The sequence below is a fragment of the Hydra vulgaris genome, chromosome 06, assembly GCF_038396675.1.
Source record: "Hydra vulgaris chromosome 06, alternate assembly HydraT2T_AEP".
Taxonomy (NCBI): Eukaryota; Metazoa; Cnidaria; class Hydrozoa; order Anthoathecata; family Hydridae; genus Hydra; species Hydra vulgaris.
The window spans coordinates 25,577,054-25,597,413 of NC_088925.1; the positions used below are offsets into that span (position 1 = coordinate 25,577,054).

Below are 20,360 nucleotides of genomic sequence, written 5' to 3' on the forward strand. Positions count from 1 at the left end.
GTGTCGTATACACTAAATTTGGCAAGCGTACCAATATGAGGTCTGAATTTTATATTAGGATATTAAGTTTGGTTGCTATGGATACCTTATTATGCATAGCAACAAGCTTTTTATAGTGACAGTTAATTTTATACAAATTCTTGACTTATTAACTGCAAATTATTGAAAAAATAGGAGTTTTAATGCTCTGGTGTTCCAAATAAATGTCGGAACTTTTTAATTTATCTAAGTTATAGAATACTGACAATTTTAATATACAATGCATAAATTTGAGCAGCCGTGGCGCAGTGGTTAGAGTTCTGGCTCAGAACCCAGAGGTCCCGGGTTCGATGCCGGCTCTAGCCCAATAAGCGACATTGGTAAGGAAGGAGGCGTGAACTTCTAGTTGAATGCTCTCCTGCGGTGCTCCGCGGGAGGAAAAAAAAAGGAAAAAAAATAATTTGAATTTTAATAATAATTAAAGCAAGAAACCAAAATTTGGCCTGTAAAAATCCATAAAAGCTAAAGCTAACAGTTGCAGAACACCTTCTGGCAAAACCTTCTTCTTAGTACTAACTATTGTTCTTAGTGAAGAAATGACTGGATCACTAGAACAAAATAATCGCTTAAATAAATCTTCATTACATTTAATACGGTCACACTTGCATGTAAAATGCTCACGATACTTTTTAAAATCTTTATTCTAGGCCTCTAGCTTCTTCACTTAAGAGCCCAATTGGTAATGTCATGTAATCAACAACACTGGGAGCATGAATTAGCATTTTGTGAATGCTCTGTGGCATATAGTATCATGGATAGCATTCCACATAAAACCTAGCTGTATGTGCACAGTATTCCCTAAATAAATCTGCATCAAGCTCAAAACCAGAACAACATAGAACATTTTTATAAGTTTAAAATTGAGTCCTGTGATTTCAGAAAACAATTGTTCATTCTGAAAGGCTCTTCTGGAGGTGTTGCCATCATTAGATGTTCATGAGCTGCCAGCCTTAGGTCTATCGATTGGGTCCCATCTTCTCTTGAAAACCAAGGCGAATTTATTTCTTTTGCGTTTCAATTTGTTGCTTTTCAGCTGGTAATCTTGATGACCATTTCTTGACTGGCGAAATGTAAGCAAGGTGGATTAAGCATTCAAGTGTTCGTATCATGTAGAATTGAAATCCCATATTGTAATCCATTTTGAGGGTGCAACTTCAGTAACACCTGTAACAAATAAAAAGCTGCATTTTAAACTAACCAAATGTATAAAGGTGTGTGTGTATATATATATGGCTATTTCCACGATGGAAGAGATAAATTTCGTGTTTAAAAATATCTTTTTTCAAAAGGTTTTATTTCTTTAATTATAGTTTAAACACCTTAAAATTATTGTTAAAATAAATTTTGAGTAGAAAATGTTTGAACTGAGTAGATAAATTTAATGAATGCTAGCAACTGTTTGTTCTTTTTATTATTCGAAAAAGTGAGTAAAATTTGAGGGAGAGTTATTGCAATATTTTAAACAAAACATATCCATATTTTTGTTTAGAAAGAATCTTTGAGATTACATATATGTCTTGAGTAAAAAAACTTTTACTCTTTAAAAATAATTCAAGTGTTTTTTTGTCACATACACATCTGCAAAAATTAGGTTGCGTCACTAAACTAAAAGCTAAAAAAGTTTAATAATCTCAATGAAATTATGCTTTATGGCGAGGTTTGTTTAGAATTTATATATTTTAATGTAAACTTTTAATCATTACTAAAAAAAAAATTGGTCAAAAAGCATTGTATTAACATATAGTTATAGTTTAAAAGCTGTTGCGTCACTGAACCCATCGACGGGATAATTAGCGTTTTATAAAATAGTGCGGTAAGGAAGTCAAAATATCATCCAAAAGTTCAGATTTCGTTGTGGGTTTTCAAATTTTTCAAATTCAAATAAATTTTTGCATTTTAGTATTGTGAAGGGCTATTAGTAAATATTAGTAAACTTTTGGATTTATGTTAACATTTTCTTATAAAGTTGTAAATTTTTAAGAAATGGAATCAAAATTAGAAGTAAAAAAAAAACGTTATGCAGAATACCAAGCTAATTATGTTTCTCGGAATGCTGATAAAAAGAAACGTCCAGAGTTAGATCTAAGAGATATCGAGAAAAATTGAAAGCCAATCCTAATAAAAAAGCAGCTTATGCTGCTAAAGCAAAATTAAGAGTTTTAAAAAGTTGCGCTTTAAAAGCAAAACTTTTAAATCAATATCAAAGACCAAGCTCATCTTTTAAAAAAGTTCAACAAAGAGGAAAAGCATTAAAAAAAGTTTTAAAAGCACTACCAACTTCAAAGGAGAAACAATCTGAAATTCTTTCTATTCTTTCAAATAGCTCTGCTTGTAAAGATAATTCGGGTCTACCTCCAGCATGTTCAAAGCTGTATGGTCTTTCTAAAAGCGATGTTTTAGCAGTTGTAAACTTTTATAATGAAGATGAAGTTTCCCATATATCACCAAACAAAAAAGATGTCGCTCGAATTCAATTATCTGACGGAAAAGCAAACAATATTCAGATACGTCATTTATATTATACGCTATAAGAAGCTTTCGAGTTATTCAAGGAAAAGCATCTGCACATAAAAATTGGACTCAGCAAATTTTGCGACCTTCGTCCACGCAATGTAAAATCAGTTACAAAATTTCCGCATAATGTTTGTGTTTGTAGTTTGCATGAAAATATGCGATTTGCCTTAAATGCATTAACAAAATCAGTTCAAGCGCCTTCAATCAAAGTTGAATCTGAAATGATAAATAACTTTGTTTGTGAACCGTACACATACGATTGCGCCTATGACAAATGCGTTGCATGCAAAGGTATGAAACAGTTCGATAAACACTTGCAAACTGTTTTGAGTGGAGAAAGCCTGAAACTAAAACATATGCAAACATTGAAAAAATTTCAAAAAAGTCTACTGTAACAGAACTCATCCAACACATATCAGCGATGCGTGATATGTGTTGGATGTTCCGTTAAACACGCATTTGTAAAGAAAAACCAATCAACAATTTTTAATAAACTGAAGGAGGTTTCGATGAGTGTTAATTCTGAAATTGCGGTAATCCAAGTTGACTGGGCTAAAAACACTAGGTGTTTCTATCAAAATGAGCCACAAGTGGCTCATTTTGGTCAAAATCAGGTTTCTATCCTGACCTGGAACATTGAGTTAAAAACATTTGCCATAGTTTCAGATTCAACTGATCATACTAAGTCTTCCGTTATACCGTACATTGACAAAATCCTTCACTTTATTCCTGATCAAGTCAATGAAGTACACATGTTCAGCGATAATGCCACTTCTCAGTTCAAAAACAAAAGCATTATGGCTGCAATGGTTGTGTTTGAAAATGTTTTCATAAAAAATTTTTCTGGCCTTTCTTTGCAGCGATGCACAGGAAAGGAGTGGTTGACGGAATAGGTGCTACTGTTAAGCGAATCGCAGCCCTGAGAGTTAAAACTAATCAATACGAAATCAGGTCAGCAGCAGATTTTGCGTTAGCGTTACAAGATTTGCAAATATCTGTAATTCACATGTCAGAAAACGATACAAGACAACAAAAAAATGAACTTGGATTCAATTCAATTTTAAGTTATTCAAGAAAAATCAAAGATATATCAAAATCACATTATTTTTATGTTCAGAATAATAACGTTGTTCCGATGCTATTTTCACCTGAGTATAATTAAAATTTATTACAAAATAACAAAACTTTTTTAAATGATTTTTATTTCGTCTTTTTGTTTCGTCACTGAACGTTGCGTCACTGAACTGATAGTTTTTTTTCTGTAAAATAAAACGATATGAAAACTTTATTGTTTGTGGCTTTTTTTATGACTACCTTATTGCCAAATGAATAAATTACAACAAAAAAATCTAATAAGTCAAGCAAGAATTAAAATTTCAGCGAAAACTCCATTTAAAAGTATGCTGATAAAAAAACACTTTTTTCCGCGTTTCGTCACTTAACTCATGTTTTAATTTTTGCTATGTAGCAGTGTTATGTTAATGCAATTGTGTTTAGTTTATATTATAAAATTTTAATTCAAGATTGATTTAGAGTAATAAAAAATTATTTTTGAGTTATAGAAAAATTTCTATTAAAAAAAATCTCTCCGCATGATGCGTCACTGAACTATGGAATTGGCCATATATATATATATATATATATATATATATATATATATATATATATATATATATATATATATATATATATATATATATACAGGTCTTGTTACGAGATTTCGCTGCGTAGCGAAAATGCGTAACGCATTTCTAAGTAACTCAACTCAGCAAATATATTTTGCATCGTTAGAAGTTATATTGCTCACTAGCGTCTTTTTAAGTACCGCATTGTAATTAAAGTTATTTTATTAACGCGTTAAAAATCGTACAAACAGTGTTTTTTTCTCACTATAACAAAAGTTAAAAATAAAAGTTCTTATTTAAAAAATCATTTTTATTATTTTTTTCAAATAAGAACTAAATTTTATTTTGAAAAAAAATATTTTTTTCATGAAACGTAAAATAATGTTTGTTTATTTTTTATGATTTTACAGTTGGTTTTTGGTTATTTTATTAACTGTTAATAAATTTTTTCTTATTTAATTTGTGAACCCTTTTTAATAATGTTTTTAAACAATAAAGAGTTTTTTTTTTGTTATCAGTTACCGATAACATATTCGTGATCATAATTTACTTTCATAAATTAAACGAACGTCTTTAAAACTTTACGTTATTGAATTAGCAATAAACAAAATATATCTTATTAATAAAATATTTACATCAAAAGCGTGCATTTTTAAAACTATTATGACTAAAAATAATTTTTATATTTAAAAGGAATTTATATATTTAATTCCTTAAGATAAAACTTAAAACACTTTATTTTTTTTAAATAATTAAAAATTAGTTAAAACAAATAAAATAACAACAACAAAAATTATAAAACAAACTGTTTCTTTAACAAAAAATCTATTAGTTTACAATTGCGGTTAAATGCTTTTACTTACGACTTTATTTCTTCTGAATAAACGTTACGTCACGTTAACGACAATCAAAAGATAATTTAAATATTCTAAAAGATATAAGTTTTTGCGTAGCGCAAAACTGCTGAACGCGTTGGCAAATCGCCTTTTCGCAAGCAAAATGCGAGCTGCGTAATGCTTCTTAACAAGGCCTGTATATATATATATATATATATATATATATATATACATACATACATACATACATACATACATACATACATACATACATACATAATATATATAATTACCTGCATATATATATAAACAATTTTTTAAATGTATTTTACAAAATAGAGTACTCAATGTTCTTAAAAGGACAGAGCAATAATAAATTAAGTTTGTAGAAAATCGCTTTACAAAAATTTTTCATTTAACACTGTGTTTCATCAATAAAGACTCATCAGAAATGCATCATTTCTGATGAGTTTTTATTGGCTCATTATCATTTCTGATGAGTCCTTCTTGATGAAGCACAGTGTTGAATGAAATAATTTTATTAAGTGATTTTATACTATTTTATATATATATATATATATATATATATATATATATATATATATATATATATATATATATATATATATATATACATGTGTTTATATATATATATATATACACACATACAGTATTGGACAAAACATTTGCAACCAACATCGAACAATGCTAAAAAGTATTCCTAATTTTACATGTCTTAAAAACAAAACGAACTATACTACCACAGCAAACAGTTCAGGAGTCTGGAGTCATAGCATACCATGACATGAGCATTCAGCTGACAGGTGACAACACACAGGCAGAATTTCGTTGACAAGTGCCATTTTGCAGCGGACAAAACAAGTGCAACTTTTTTGGTTTGTTTCATTTTCTTAAATCTGGTCCGTGTCAACGTCATGAAAGTTTTTAATAATTAAAGGAAGTATCCAGAAGTTTCCAGAAGCATGCAGAAGATTCCAGAAGTTTCCAGAAAAAGCATCTGGAAGTCAATCAGTCAGTATTACCAAGATACTTTATCGAAGTGAGTTTTATCAAAGTGTTTTATCGAAGAACATCAATACAAGAAGTGAAATTCATTAAGTGTTTCATTACATCAATACAGTCCACATCAAACCAAGGCGTTGTGTTCCACAGAGCATTATTGTATCATCACAAGGTAAATGTAACACGGTAAGTCTTGAGAAGCGTGGTTATTTGTTTTTAATATTTTTATGACTTAAAGTGCAAAAATGGCTCCCGACAGTCTTGGATTGGAACTAAGAAAAAAAATTATTGGCGATTACGTAAGTGGAATGTCACAAAAAAGTATTTGTGATAAATATCGCTTGAAAAAATGGACCATATCAAGACTATGTTCCAAATATCGTACTACGGGGAAGTTGGCAGCAGATAACAAAGGTGGAAGACCGCGTTCCACCACTTCTAGTGAGGATTCTATGATCGTCAGATCCGTCAAGAAGGATTCAGCATGAGGTAACATAACATCCTGAAAGATGTTATGTTACCTCATGCTGAATGGAATATGCCAATAAAATGGGTTTTTCAGCAAGACAACGATCCGAAACACACTGCAAAAGTAGTCAAGCAGTGGTTTCAAGACAACCACCTATCGGTGATGGATTGGTTGCCTCAATTTCCGGATCTCAACCTTAGCGAGAACCTGTGGGAGATCGTCAACCGCAGAATTAAAAAAAAGGCCTGGGCAGCGATTCCACAAAGTTTCATTGATCACCTGATCGAATCTATGCCTCGAAGATGCAAGGCTGTGATCAACAACAAAGGATTCGCCACGAAATATTGATAGCGAAATACAGCTTTGTCAACGTTTTGTCGAGAAGGAAATCAACTTTTTTTAATACTTTTGATTAATTTATTAACTTTCGTGTACAAATAATGAACTTTGTGTTAAATAAAACTTGAAGAACTTTGTCTTTAAACAGTTACATAGTTATTTCTCTAAATTGAAAAAATGCAGCACTTTTATATAAAGAAACTAAATTAGCATTATTTCTTTGCACTTGTTTTGTCTGATACTGTATGTTTATTAGTGATGTACCGATAACACTTTTTCGGCCGATGCCGATGGATAGGAAAAGGCCGATACCGATGAATTAACTAATTATTAAAGTTTTGAAGATATAAAGCCATAGAGCTTTAAATTGGGTAAATTTTTTCATGTAATCCATACTGGTAAACAAATACTTGGACCCAAATAAATAAACTTGCCTGTAAACAAAGTCAAAATAAACAATTTTTCTAAAAATTCTAAGCGATGCATAAAGTTTAGATTATTTATTATTTAATAATTATCAAAATGCAGGATAAAAGTATTAAAATGCCATCGATAATGCATATCGGTAAATTAATAAAAAAAAGCCGATACCGATTCCGATTGTACAAAAAGTGGCCGATTAAGCCGATGCCGATGCCGATTAATCGGTACATCACTAATGTTTATACCTGTGTACAAAATATTTGCCATATACCTTGTCAATATCATTCATTTCTTTAGGACTAACACCACATAGAGAGCAGCACTGTGATGAGTCAGTTACATCTGATAATGCAGTATAGGCTTTGTCATCAAACATAGTAATTTCAATTTTATGGTCAACATCAATAGACTTACCATTAAGTAGGACACCAATAGACTTACCATTAAGTTGGAGCTTATTTTAGTTAGCTGTTTGATCTCATTTTTTAATGTCAATTCCTCACTATGAAGAAGGTCTGCAGTTTCCTCTACAAATTTATATTGCAGTACAACATAGATGTACAAAATAGATGATGGTTTAGAATTTCTCCAAAGAATGATATTTTTATTATTGACAATAGATGAGAGCTCTAAAGGCATAAAAGCATGTAATAAACAGAGATTCCTCACTGTTCAGATTCTTAGTACACTCATTATCATTACATGTTTGTTTATAAATACTATGCTCTCTTGAGCCATCAAAACCAGCTTTGTATATAAGAGTTACTTTATTATACTCATTTGCATTTACAACACCAGTCTGTGTCTCCAAAAGTCTTGTTGTAGTGCGATCCAGTAGATTTTGAAGTGGAACACTAGCAGTGTAGTCAATTACACAAATGTTTTTAGGATAGCATCAATCTTTTGCTACTTTACGTTATTATTTTCTGGGTAGAGATTACATTCCTTTTCATCAGTTGATAAGATGCCTTTGTCAAATTACAATTCAAAATAAGTGCCTAAGCTTCATCAGTAGACATATAAGATGGAGATATAGTATCCACTAACAATTTTTCTGCTACTTTGGCTTTTTTAGGCTCATTATTTTTTCCAAATTTGACTTAAGTCGCAAATAATAGTTGGCTAGCTGAGTATTGATCAATTTCAGCAACTTTTCTATACTTAGATCTCAAAGAGGACTCGTCAAAATTTAAAGTAGGCCTACCAAGAGGAGTGCTAAGAATTGTTGGAGTAGCAGGTGAAACATATGCAGAAGGCGTAAGTCAGAATCCAACCATTTTGCATACTTTTTCTCAAATGCTCTAGCATTTTTTTAAGAATACAATTAATATTTGTTTCTTATATTTTTAGAATCATATTAATCTAACTTAATAACTAATTGATCATAAATTGTTGGATCTTGTGCATAACATATTGTGCATAATCTAATATAATATAAATTAAATACAGTTGGCGAATATTTTACTAACAATATCTAAGCAACCTATTTATATAGGGTTTTTGTATAATCAATAATATATAGTAATATTAAAAAAAAATGTTTTATTGACAGTTGTCACGGTATAAAATCATGTGTAATGTTTTTGTTACATAGTCTACATCTGCAACCAAAACTGTTTTTAACTCATTAAATATATTATTTTCAGTAAATATCAGCCATCAATACCCTGGCCAAATATGGCTGAAAAAATAAAAGCATTATATTAGCAAAAAAAAAGTAATTATTTCAACCATTAAACACACAATCTTTGATTGAACATAAAATGATTCAAATTCGTTCAAGAAGATAAACAGAAATGCTAATTAATAGCCGACATATGTATTAAATTTACAATTTAAATTCGTAGTAATATAAATTACCTAAAATTAAATGGCAACACATTAAAAAAAAAAAATTTTTAATTTTTTTAGAAAAGCGCTTGACCGCATAAAAAATTGTTTAGGGTGACAACTTAAAATTAAAAAATTTTAAGGCACATTTTTTGATCAACAATCCTTATGTTTTCATGTAAATCAATGTTATGTTCATTAAATAGTTTTTTATACAAAAATTGAATAAAAATAATTTTGACTTTTGGTACATCATGACCCACAGTGAGATACAGTAAAAGGTTGCAACTTGTTGAATAAGAAGCCAAGCAAGAATGAGTTTTAGCTTATCATAATAGAGGTAGCTCATTTAAGCATTCACCGTGATAGTATTTGTAGAAAAAAAGAAATGCAACATATCAACAATGGGAGAGTGGCTTAAGGTTGGCAGATAAAGCAGGTCTAATTACATTTACAATGTGCTTTGTCTGAGTAAAAGGGTTGTTATTCATCAATATAGGAATGCCAACATTATTGCAATATTTTTTTACAATAAATAAATGAGTTTTGTTGTCTAACAAAAATTGTGAATTTCAAGTCCAGAATTTAAATCCATAAGCCACTGTAAGCCTTAGGCTGTTACAAGAAGGAGATCAGATTAAAAATCGGCTGCTTGTTCTAAGCGATTAAAAATAGAGCCACTTTAGATGTAAAATTTTCATGAAGATCGATATTGTAGATAAGAAATAAAACAGGAGTAAAGATAGAATAATTTTAATACTGCAGTTAGAAAGTAAGAAACTAATCTCAAAACCTTTAAATAAAGAAACTAACAACAGAGTAAAGACTAATCGTAGGATAGTTGAAGAGGTCAAAGTTTTTTCTAGAGTTTTGAAAAATTGGAGCCACTTTTTTAGCACTTGTTAAAAATTAAGAAAAAATTGAAGAGAGTTCTGGAGAACACTTTTTTAAGACTGATGGAAATCTTGTCTGGAGCACAAGATTTCCATCAAGTATGTTTATATCCATAATATGTATGCTTTATGCATACATATTATGGATATAAACATACATGTTTGCTATTTATTTAGATGCTGACATACAATACATATTACATATTTATATAAACTTTAGTATTTATATGGTGTGGTATTTGCCGAAAGAGAAGATGATCAGATGATGATTATAATGATGATGGTAATGATGATCATGTTGATCATAATGATGTTTATATAGGCATATATATGAAAAATTAAACATGAGTTTTGAATTAAAAAAATATACTTGAGGATGCATAAATGTTTATGCAGCCCTGGTCACAAACCTGGCCCCTGCTATATTTTATCAAACCCGGCCCCGGTCAAAATCAACCCCAGTCGTTTACTAATTTCCGGAGATTAAAATGTAGAGACTGTTATAGGATAAGTTAGAAAGATGCAGTTTGGAAGATCTAATTCATCATATTACGATGAAAGTCGATAGTAGAAAAAAGTTGTCAAAGAACCATTAAAGTTCACTTTAATGGTTCTATTGATATGAGGAAGTAGTATTATTGTTACTTAGAGATCCATAGTGTTTTTTTTTTATGTTTTTTTTTTATCAGTTTTTTTTCAGATTGAATGTTTTGATGTTTATGTGAGGCATTAAATGCCTCAATATTGTTCATCTATATTGCTCAGCTATGAACAGAATAGCTATCGTTAAGAGCTTCATTTGGATTAGGTGTGCTTAAAGAAAATAAAGATTTCTAAAATAAACATAAAGGAAAAAAAAGTTGGCAATTAGGTGCAGAAGCAATAGCAATATAATGTTTATAATTTTGTTAATGTCTAATTTTGCTTATTTTTTGAAACCCATGTTGAGCCTGGAATTTAAGAACTTTAACGTTACTAAATACTTTTTTTTTTTTGTACTATTAATGTAGATTATAAGTTTTAATAATTTCCCATTTTGTTAATAATTTCTCATTCTGTTCTGTGAATGACATACATTGTCAATAAATCAGATTGTTTCTTAAAAATCACTTAAAAATTTTTTAAGACATTTTTTTTTAACTATAAGAATCTAAATATTTTGGAGCTACTGAGACCAGATTATTTTTTCATCTTTTTGTTTTTTAGTGACAATATCAAATATGGTTTTTCACAAAGCACCAGCTGTTCCTATTTATAATTACCTTTTACAACATAAAACACCAAAATTCAAGTTAGTCACCTACCAGGCTTTAGTTATTGGAATAACATATCTTAGTTATATGTCATATCATGCAGCCAAACGACCTTTCAGCGTTGTTAAAGGTGAATTGAATCCAAACTGCACCATAACAGCAATTAATAACACATGTACTGCATGGCGTCCATTTTCAAATCCAACTGAAACACAAGATTTGTTTGGTTTACTAGATTGTGCATTTCTTCTCACTTATGCATTGGCCATGTTTGTAAGTGGGTACATTGCAGAACACACTAATTTGCGTATTTACTTAAGTTTAGGGATGTTCTTTACTGGAATTTTTACTAGTTTATTTGGTTTGGGCTTTTTTTTGAAGATTCATTCCTTATATTTCTTTTTCTTGATTCAAATTCTCACTGGCATTACACAATCAACAGGTAAAGTTTTTATATATTGAGATATATTTCAAGTTACATGTTGATATCTTGTAGTATATATTAAAACATTTTTTGAGGTTTGGCAAATGTCATTATTTTGAACTATTAAAATGATAAAAAAAGATAAAAAATAAGATTCTAAAATTTAATTGGAGTTTTAAACTAATAATTATTGAAATATATTTTATACCAAAACCCACAGTCAATTCATGTACACTAGAGTGACAAATTTTTTTCTCTTTTTCTATGTACTAGTTTATATTGAAAATTTTAGCTTACTAGGATCATAGAAACAGATAGATGTGGTTTTTCAATAATTTGAATAATCATTATTTCTGCTAATAACAAACATATGTACAGAAGCATTGGTAAATTGTTTAATTGTTTTATTATTAGTAGTATTGACAAAAGTTTACCAAATGATTAATATTTGTATTTCAAGTAAAATATTTATTTTTAATTAAAAAAATTTTTCTGATAATTATGTACTGAAATTTGTGTTTGATTTTTTTTTTGAACAACAAAGTGTGAAAAATTCATGAGCTTTAAAAAGTTATTTTTTCAATTTTCCTTTCATCATAATCCTTTGAGACAATGAGTTGTTTGATAAAAATACAAATTTCTTTTAAAAGGCTATTTTATCTACTAAAACAGAAAGGGGTTTTTAGTTTTTTATTTTACACGTGTTAGGAACCTTGTGCCTCAACAGTGCCTTCAAAATGTGAGATTTCATTTGAATTTCAAGGGATCAAAAAGAGCCATAAAAAGTGCTTGAGGTAAAAGATATCAGGAAACCTTTTAAAGTTATTAAATTAAGCGTGAAATAAAATACATCAATGTTTATGATTTTTGCAGCATTTATTGAATTGAAGTCATTCAATACTAAATGTTGAGTAAGATTGGATTTATAAAACTCTGGAGCATAAAGTATAGTAATGAAGTAAACTCTAGAGAATAGAATCTGTTTGTCTTGATTTAAATAGTAAATGACTAGTAGTGTTGATTCCAAAGCTATATGATACAGAGCATCTAGCATGAATCTAGTTTTATGGCAGCCACCTGCTTGGTGAATTTTAAAAGTTTTTAGTTTGTCAGACAGAATGCTAAGAAGTAAGCTAAGTATTCCCTAAGATGCCTATAATCTTCTTAAGGAAATATCAATTTCAAGATCAAATTTGATATAGGTCTTTACCTCCAAATATAATTTATGAATTCCAGAATCAATTATGAGAGTATTCTTATCAAATTTTTTTTTAAAAAAAGTGACACTAGAAGGTAAAAAAAAAAACAGAACAGAGTTTTACCAATTTTTTCTTAAAATTTGAGTAAGAGGTTTTTTGTGTCTTTTTTTCTTTATCTTGTTTCCAGATATAGTCTTGTATTTATATGTATTTCATTTTATTTCATTTATGTGGAGCCAGCATAATAGCTATAATAAAAGTTTCTGAAATATTCTTTTCAATATTGTATCTGCACTCTCTTTCTTACCCACTTTCCAGTGTTGGTAGCTGAATTATCAACACGCAGTAAATACTCTGTTTGAAACCTTGAAACATTAAAATTTGAAATAAATTTTAAATTTTTAAAGCTTGATCAGGTGTTTTACCTGTATCATTTGGAACAATTCCTAAGATGTGATTGTCCTTAGTTGAGACTCAGAACTATCAACTGACAATTCTATCTTTTGTAAGTATTTGTTTGACTTTGTTATGTAAATATGTTTTCATTATTGACAAGGATTGAATCAGATCAAAGCATTGACAGTGCATTATTAGTTTTCTTTTTTTTTAGTGTTATTTGTTCTGAGATTAGTCTTCTTTACCCTAACCTTGACTTTACCCCTCTTTTGTCTATGTTCAATCTTGCTTCCATTATTCTGATCTTCTAAAAATGCTAAATCTACCTCTTTACTTTGTCTCTTGGCATATCATGACTGAGTTGTATAAGCTCATTATGATGTAAAAATTCCTGGTATATAATATTTGCTTACACCCCTACCCCAAATGTGAAAGCAAGTTTATGATTTTTTTAATTTTTTTTTTAACTTTATATTTATTTATTAATTCAAAACTACATACAATAAATTATTTTATGAAATTTTTAATTTAAATTTTAAATTAAAGTTCTTTAACTAACTATTCTTTGGTATCCTTCCAAAAACAATTTTCCTTTATCAAACGCGTTTCTTGTGTATTTTGAATTTTGATAAGATTTTATCTTCTACAAAAAATTATGTTTTTAAAACCAAAGGATTCCCAGTTATTCGCTTTTTTCCTAAATGAAGTTCTCTTTTTTTTAATTCTCTATTTTCCTAATAACTCATCATTTTTTTTCTTGTAAAAAAAGTATTTATGGTATATTATTTAAAATCCATTTTTCAAGTTTATCTTAGTAGGTAGTTGATTCCAATAAAAGTATGTTTTGTTATGATGAATAAAGAGAAATTCAAAAAAATGTGATTCTTACAGCGCTAATAATAGTCAAAATAAAATTAATGTAGTAACATTAATTTTATTGCATGTTTTTGTAGCAATTAATTAGCAACATTAATTTTATTGCAAGTAAACTTTACTTGCATGTATCTACCTTAGTCTTATAAATGCTGTTGGCAACAGACAACAAATGCCTTCAATCTCAAGCTTATAAATGCTGTTGGCAACAGACAACAAATGCCTTCAATCTCAATACTTAAAACTATGAAAAAGTTTATTCTAGGAATGAAGTGTCAGAAACAGCTATTATGAATTGCTTTTGTAAACAGGATTTATGGAAGGAGTATCCAACAAAGATAATGAATACTTCTCTGCATTAAAAAAGTTTATATAGATCATTTATGATAAAGTGATAAAGATATTGTTGGGAATGACTTTACTTAAAGATATATTGTTTGACAAAGATGTTTTGATTATGGCAGGAGTAATGACAGAAAAAATTGTTCAAGATATGTTAAGGTAGTTAAAGAAAAAAATGCAGAAAGAAGAAAAAAAAGAAAATACTTATGAAATGATGACAAAACCAATAACTGAAAAAATTCATAAAACCATTGTTATACTAATCAATTTTTTGATGTTTACTCAGAGTGGTGAAATTGGAAAACTAGCTTTGAATGCTTTAAAGCTGTTTGAAAAAGAGTTATGTCAGTATATGAAACACATTTATTTCTGATTTATTGAAGAATATGAATGTTTATTGAAGAACATGTGGTTTTTTTTTTATTTTGACTAGTCAAACCTTTTCAAAAAGTCTGACATACCAAGAAGATTAATAGACCTTTCCAATAAATTTGCTTAATAGCCCTTTCCCATAAATCGTTAAACACGCAATGCTTTGTGGTAGTTGTATTTATTTAAATCTAAACAATCCGATTAAAGTTTTTCGAAGTAAATATCATTATAGTGATGCTTATTTTGAAAATAAAATTGTGGCTGTTTTTTTTTTAAAGTTCTTGTCTGCCATATAAAGCTGTTTTATGTGAACTTAAACATAATGAACTTGTTGCAGTCAATAATAATTTGTTTTTACCATATATAACTCACAATTACATCAAGAATTATTTTGTTTATAGGACTATTTCTGTACATGATTGTAAAATAGGCGCCAAAAAGCATCAAGTTCATGGCTATTGCTTATTTAAAGAACATTAGATGTAAAAAATCTACGTCCATAAGTTTGCTTGTTGTAAGTATGTATAAATTGTATGTTTCCTCTATGAAATGTAAGCATTAGGAAGTTCTTAAGTACTTGTGCCAGTCTACTGGTGAAGTACTTTACACTGAATGCAATTGTAATTGATTGCACTCGTGTGAGGAGCTATTTTATGCATGTTGCTGCATCATTGTACCAACTAGTTGAATATAAAGAGTCAGGCAGTGGTCTCAGTAAAACATGCACTGAGATTTCACAGGTATGGCATGTTCCATATCTGTAAAGTAGGTGAATCAACCAACTCGAAAGCTGTTTTATTTTCAAACATAAATTTTGAAAAATCTGATTCTTATAAAGACAAAAATAATACTCAAAAAACACCTTTAGTTTCAGGAGTACATAAATATTTTTCATTACTAAATTCTTATGAAACTTCACCTTCATAAATTCAAACACTTTGTGAAGGTTTAGAAAATCTCTGCCAGGGGTATACACAGATACATGTTGCAGAAGCAACAATTCTTGATAACAAATTTGAGACATACATTTTTTAATTCATCTCTGTCAACATTTATAGATAATGATATATCAGAACCTTTTTGCAAAAAAGACAACAGGTTAGTTATTTATCTATTTGACAAAAAATAAGGACAAAAAGCATTTATACTTACATTTAGGCGCTGACATTTAGGCAAGTTAAAGATATTAAAATTGATACAGTTAAGAAATCCAAAAGTAGATAATGGTATCAAGAAAGAAGCAAATGATTAATTGTATCAAATTTTAGTAATGTAATGAATGATATCAAGAAAGAAGCAAATGATTAATTGTTTCAAATTTTAGTAATGTAATGAATGATATCAAGAAAGAAGCAAATGATTAATTGTTTCAAATTTTAGTAATGTAATGAATGATATCAAGAAAGAAGCAAATGATTAATTGTGTCAAATTTTAGTAATGTAATGAATAGGTAGAAAAAAATATACTCAATATTTTATAACCTGTGTCAAGGCAACTAAAACAGAAACAGACTGAGTCTAACTAACAGAAATTAAAACAATTAATTCAATGAATTGGTTACACAGAAAAATTATTGCACCTTGAAATAATAGGTTTTAATGCAGTATTATGGAATACAGTTAAATTTTTCCTGAGTTAACAGATTTTTATTTCAGCTAATGTCAACCGAAATATTCAAAACAAAATAAACATTTACAATATATATATATATATATATATATATATATATATATATATATATATATATATATATATATATATATATATATATATATATATATATATATATATATATATATATATATATATATGTATATGTATATATATATATATATATATATATATATATATATATGTATATATATATATATATGTATGTATATGTATATATATATATATATATATATATGTATATATATATATATATGTATATATATATATATAATACTTTTTTTTTGTCTTTTTAAAGTCATCAGGTTCAATTAGAGAGGTTAGAAAGTTAACTAAATAACATGTTTTGTTCATGTTAGGAGTTGTCAAGATTGGATATGTTTTTTATAAAATTTCATAGTTAATAATTTTTGCAAAAGCACAATCAACATGAATTTATATAACTGCAATTTTTTGGTTTTTTTGATTTTTTTTTAACATCAATCTCCTTTAAGAATAAGTTTATGTTGAAATTTCTTTCTTTAGGTAACTCGTTTGTTAAATCAAATCAAAACCTTGATATGCCATCCAAATATAACCTTTTTCTAATAATTTTAGTATGCTGTAGTGTTTTGTTATCTGTTCATTGCTTGATCTTTTGGCATATAAATTTGAAGCAAATGTTGATGTGCCACTCGTTGTAATATCAATCAGACCCTTTACTGTGTGTGATGATATTTAGAGTTTTGAACATTGCTGATTGACTGCGATACCTAGTTATCATCATAGTAAAAATTTATGTACAGTCTAAAACCAAAAAAGATTGCAATACATAATTTTGTGTTTGTGAGGGTCAGTTATGTTGATGCAAACACTATACAAATAACACAAGTGTTTGGGTATAAATCTTTAAAGCAACTAGGCACTGTTTCATTATCGATTTTTCTTGTTGATCAGATTGTAATTGATCTAAATTTGATATCCAAAAGGTCATACAAAGTAATTAATATCCAACTGTTAATACTTGTTGAGATTAAAAAATTTTCTTCTTGACATTTAATAAACGTGTCCTTCTTCTTGTTTTAGATAAAGAAGTTTCACTAAAATCATCAGCGATTATAGATGTTGAGCCCCAATAATTAAGTGTTACATTTCTGGTTCTAAAACAGTTCAAAATTTTTAAAGCCTTTTAAAATTTGAAATGTTATTATCTATGCTTAACCCTTTCAACTGTAAATTGTGATAAAAGTATTTTGAGTTTGTACTGTTTCTTTTTTAGTTTTTAATTGAGTTTTTTTAACTGTTTTTTTTTTTTTTTTTTTTTTTTTTTTTTTGTCCTCAATTTGGCCTTTAAGAAATTTATTTTTTGTTTTAACTTCCCATAGCTTAAAACAGAAGTTAGCAGTTCTTCTCTATAAGGTTCTGGTGTTTCTTTTAGAGATTATCTTTTTCCGTATATATATATAAATATGTATATACATATATACATATATATAGAGGAGACCGGGGCTAGTTGGCTCGGTTTTTACTCTATGAGCTCTGTAGCCCAAACAGCAAATTTTTTTGAAAATATTAAAGTGTAGTCTCAAAGAGTATGAATTTGGGTAAAATTTACATTTGTTTACAAAAAAATCTTGGGGCCTTCCCGAGTACTCAAAAAAACTTACCCCTTGCGCCAACTTACCCCTTTTTTTCTTTTGTTATTGTGACAATTTAATTTGACATTTAGTGTAAATGTGATATAATGCTTTAAGTGTGTATAAAGAAGATGAAAAGTTTTTTCTGTTTTCACAAAAAATAATTTTTGTAGGTTGGCCATGCGTTGTTGAGGCTGTTGGTTTATGGTTTCCAGAAGGTAAACGTGGTTTAATAATGGGAATTTGGAATACCCATATATCTGTCGGAAACATTGTTGGAACAGCTCTTGCTGCTCCTTTTGTTGAATACAACTGGGGATTATCTTTTGTTGTTCCAGGCTGCTTGATTGCTGGAATTGGAATTTTAGTGTTTCTTTTTTTAGTCCCAGATCCTCGTGAAGTTAATATGACAAACCTTGAAGATACAGTATATTCTGAAGAAGATATGTTATTAGAAAAAGAAAACTTTAAGGCTGGCTCTAATGATCACCCAATTGGAATATGGAAAGCTCTATGGATTCCCGGTGTTATTGAATACTCAATGTGTTTATTTTTTGCTAAGTTAGTAAGTTATACCTTCTTATTCTGGTTACCCTTTTACATTGGCAGTATTTCTATACAAGGCAAAGTTTATAGTAAATCTCAAGCTGCAGATTACGCTACATTATTTGATGTGGGGGGCGCTATTGGTGGTGTTGTTGCTGGTGCTTTAAATGATTTATCTGGCAGACCTGGTTTAGTAAATTTTTTGTTCTTGGTTTGCGCTGCTCCTTGTTTATTGTTGTTACAAATTTATGGATCAACTAGTTTATCAACATTTATAGGTTATCTAATGATGACAGGATTTTTTGTAAACGGTCCTTATGCATTAATCACTACTGCAGTATCTGCAAGTTTAGGCGCACATCCTTGTTTACACGGTAATACAAAAGCAATGGCGGTTGTGACGTCAATTATTGACGCCACAGGATCTCTTGGTGCAGCGGTCGGCCCACTATTAGCTGGTGTCATTTCATCAAAAACGAATTCATGGGTTTTTGTCTTTTATATGCTTATTTTAGCTGATGTGCTAGCAGCACTTTTTTTAAGTAGACAGTTGTTTTGTGAGATTAAAGCTATTTGTGGTCGTAGAAATAAATCTCAAATCAATTCAAATCAGTTGGTAATCAATGAAAATTAACTAATTTGTTACAAAATATATTTTTATTTCTAAAGTTAGAAATTATTATTAAAAGTGTAAATTGTTATTATAATTATTTTCACTTTTTTTTTTTTTGTTTGTTTGTATAAAATCTTTTTGTAATAGAAGTAATTTATAAGATTCATTAAAAAAGAGACTTGTTGACTCAAGATTTATATCAAGATTTTTATTTTATTTTATATATTATATATAATTTAAACATTTGAAAAAAAAGTCAAAAATTTTTTTTTTAGATTTAAAGATTTTTTTTATTACTGAATCTAGGTTTTGCATTTTTTGAATGCCCTGAATTTATAAAAAGTTAACTAAATTAAAAATTAAGTTAAAGCATTTCAAATAAAGTTAAAACAAACAAGAATTGTAGAGCGTTTTTCTAAAAGAGAGCCATTTTTTCCAAAATTGAGTTTTTTCAATATTCGCGTTCTTTATTATAAAATGTACAATCCATCTATGTTAGCATGAATAAAAAAATAGTTCATCATCTTTATTTACGATTACAAAACTATTGAGGTTTAAAAAGATACTTCGCTTAATAATTAGTTGTTTTTATAAATTTTTTTTCAAACGAAAGTGTGACTTAGCTCCTTTTAGAAAAACGCTCTTCTATTTAGGTCGCGTTTGAATGAATTATAAACTTTTTTTTTTCTTTTTTGTTATAAACAAACATTTTTGGATATTTTGTGTTAAATAATATGATATTTGAATTTGTGAAGAGATTTATAAACATATTTATGAGATCTTTTGGTTTAATTATTATTATTTTTTTCTCCGTGATTAACATTTTAGGTAAGGGGAAATCCATAAAGTACGTTTGCAGTAAAACCACTGATTTAGGACCCCCATCCCCTCTTGTACGTATCTGTGTATTTTCATTGACTCTTCTCCTTCCCCTCTGCGTACATACGCATGATTTATTACAAAATCACCACCCCTTCCCCAATCCAAATTTTTAAAAACAAAAAATTTTTAGTTCGATATTTCTCTGTTACATAACATATTATTGCTTTTTTAAACTCGCGAA

At 28.7% G+C, this 20,360-nt stretch overlaps 1 protein-coding gene across 1 annotated transcript in view; it reads left to right on the forward strand.

The window, feature by feature from the left end:
- Positions 1-19,460, forward strand: part of LOC100207659 (glucose-6-phosphate exchanger SLC37A2) — a 43,464-nt gene extending 24,004 nt beyond the window's left edge. The window contains exons 3-4 of the mRNA XM_065799706.1: positions 11,198-11,686; positions 18,312-19,460. Of these exons, the coding sequence (XP_065655778.1) occupies positions 11,212-11,686; positions 18,312-19,318 (1,482 nt within the window). The 5' untranslated portion in view covers positions 11,198-11,211 and the 3' untranslated portion in view covers positions 19,319-19,460. The remainder of the gene's footprint in view (positions 1-11,197; positions 11,687-18,311) is intronic.
- The last annotated feature ends 900 nt before the right edge of the window (positions 19,461-20,360 follow it).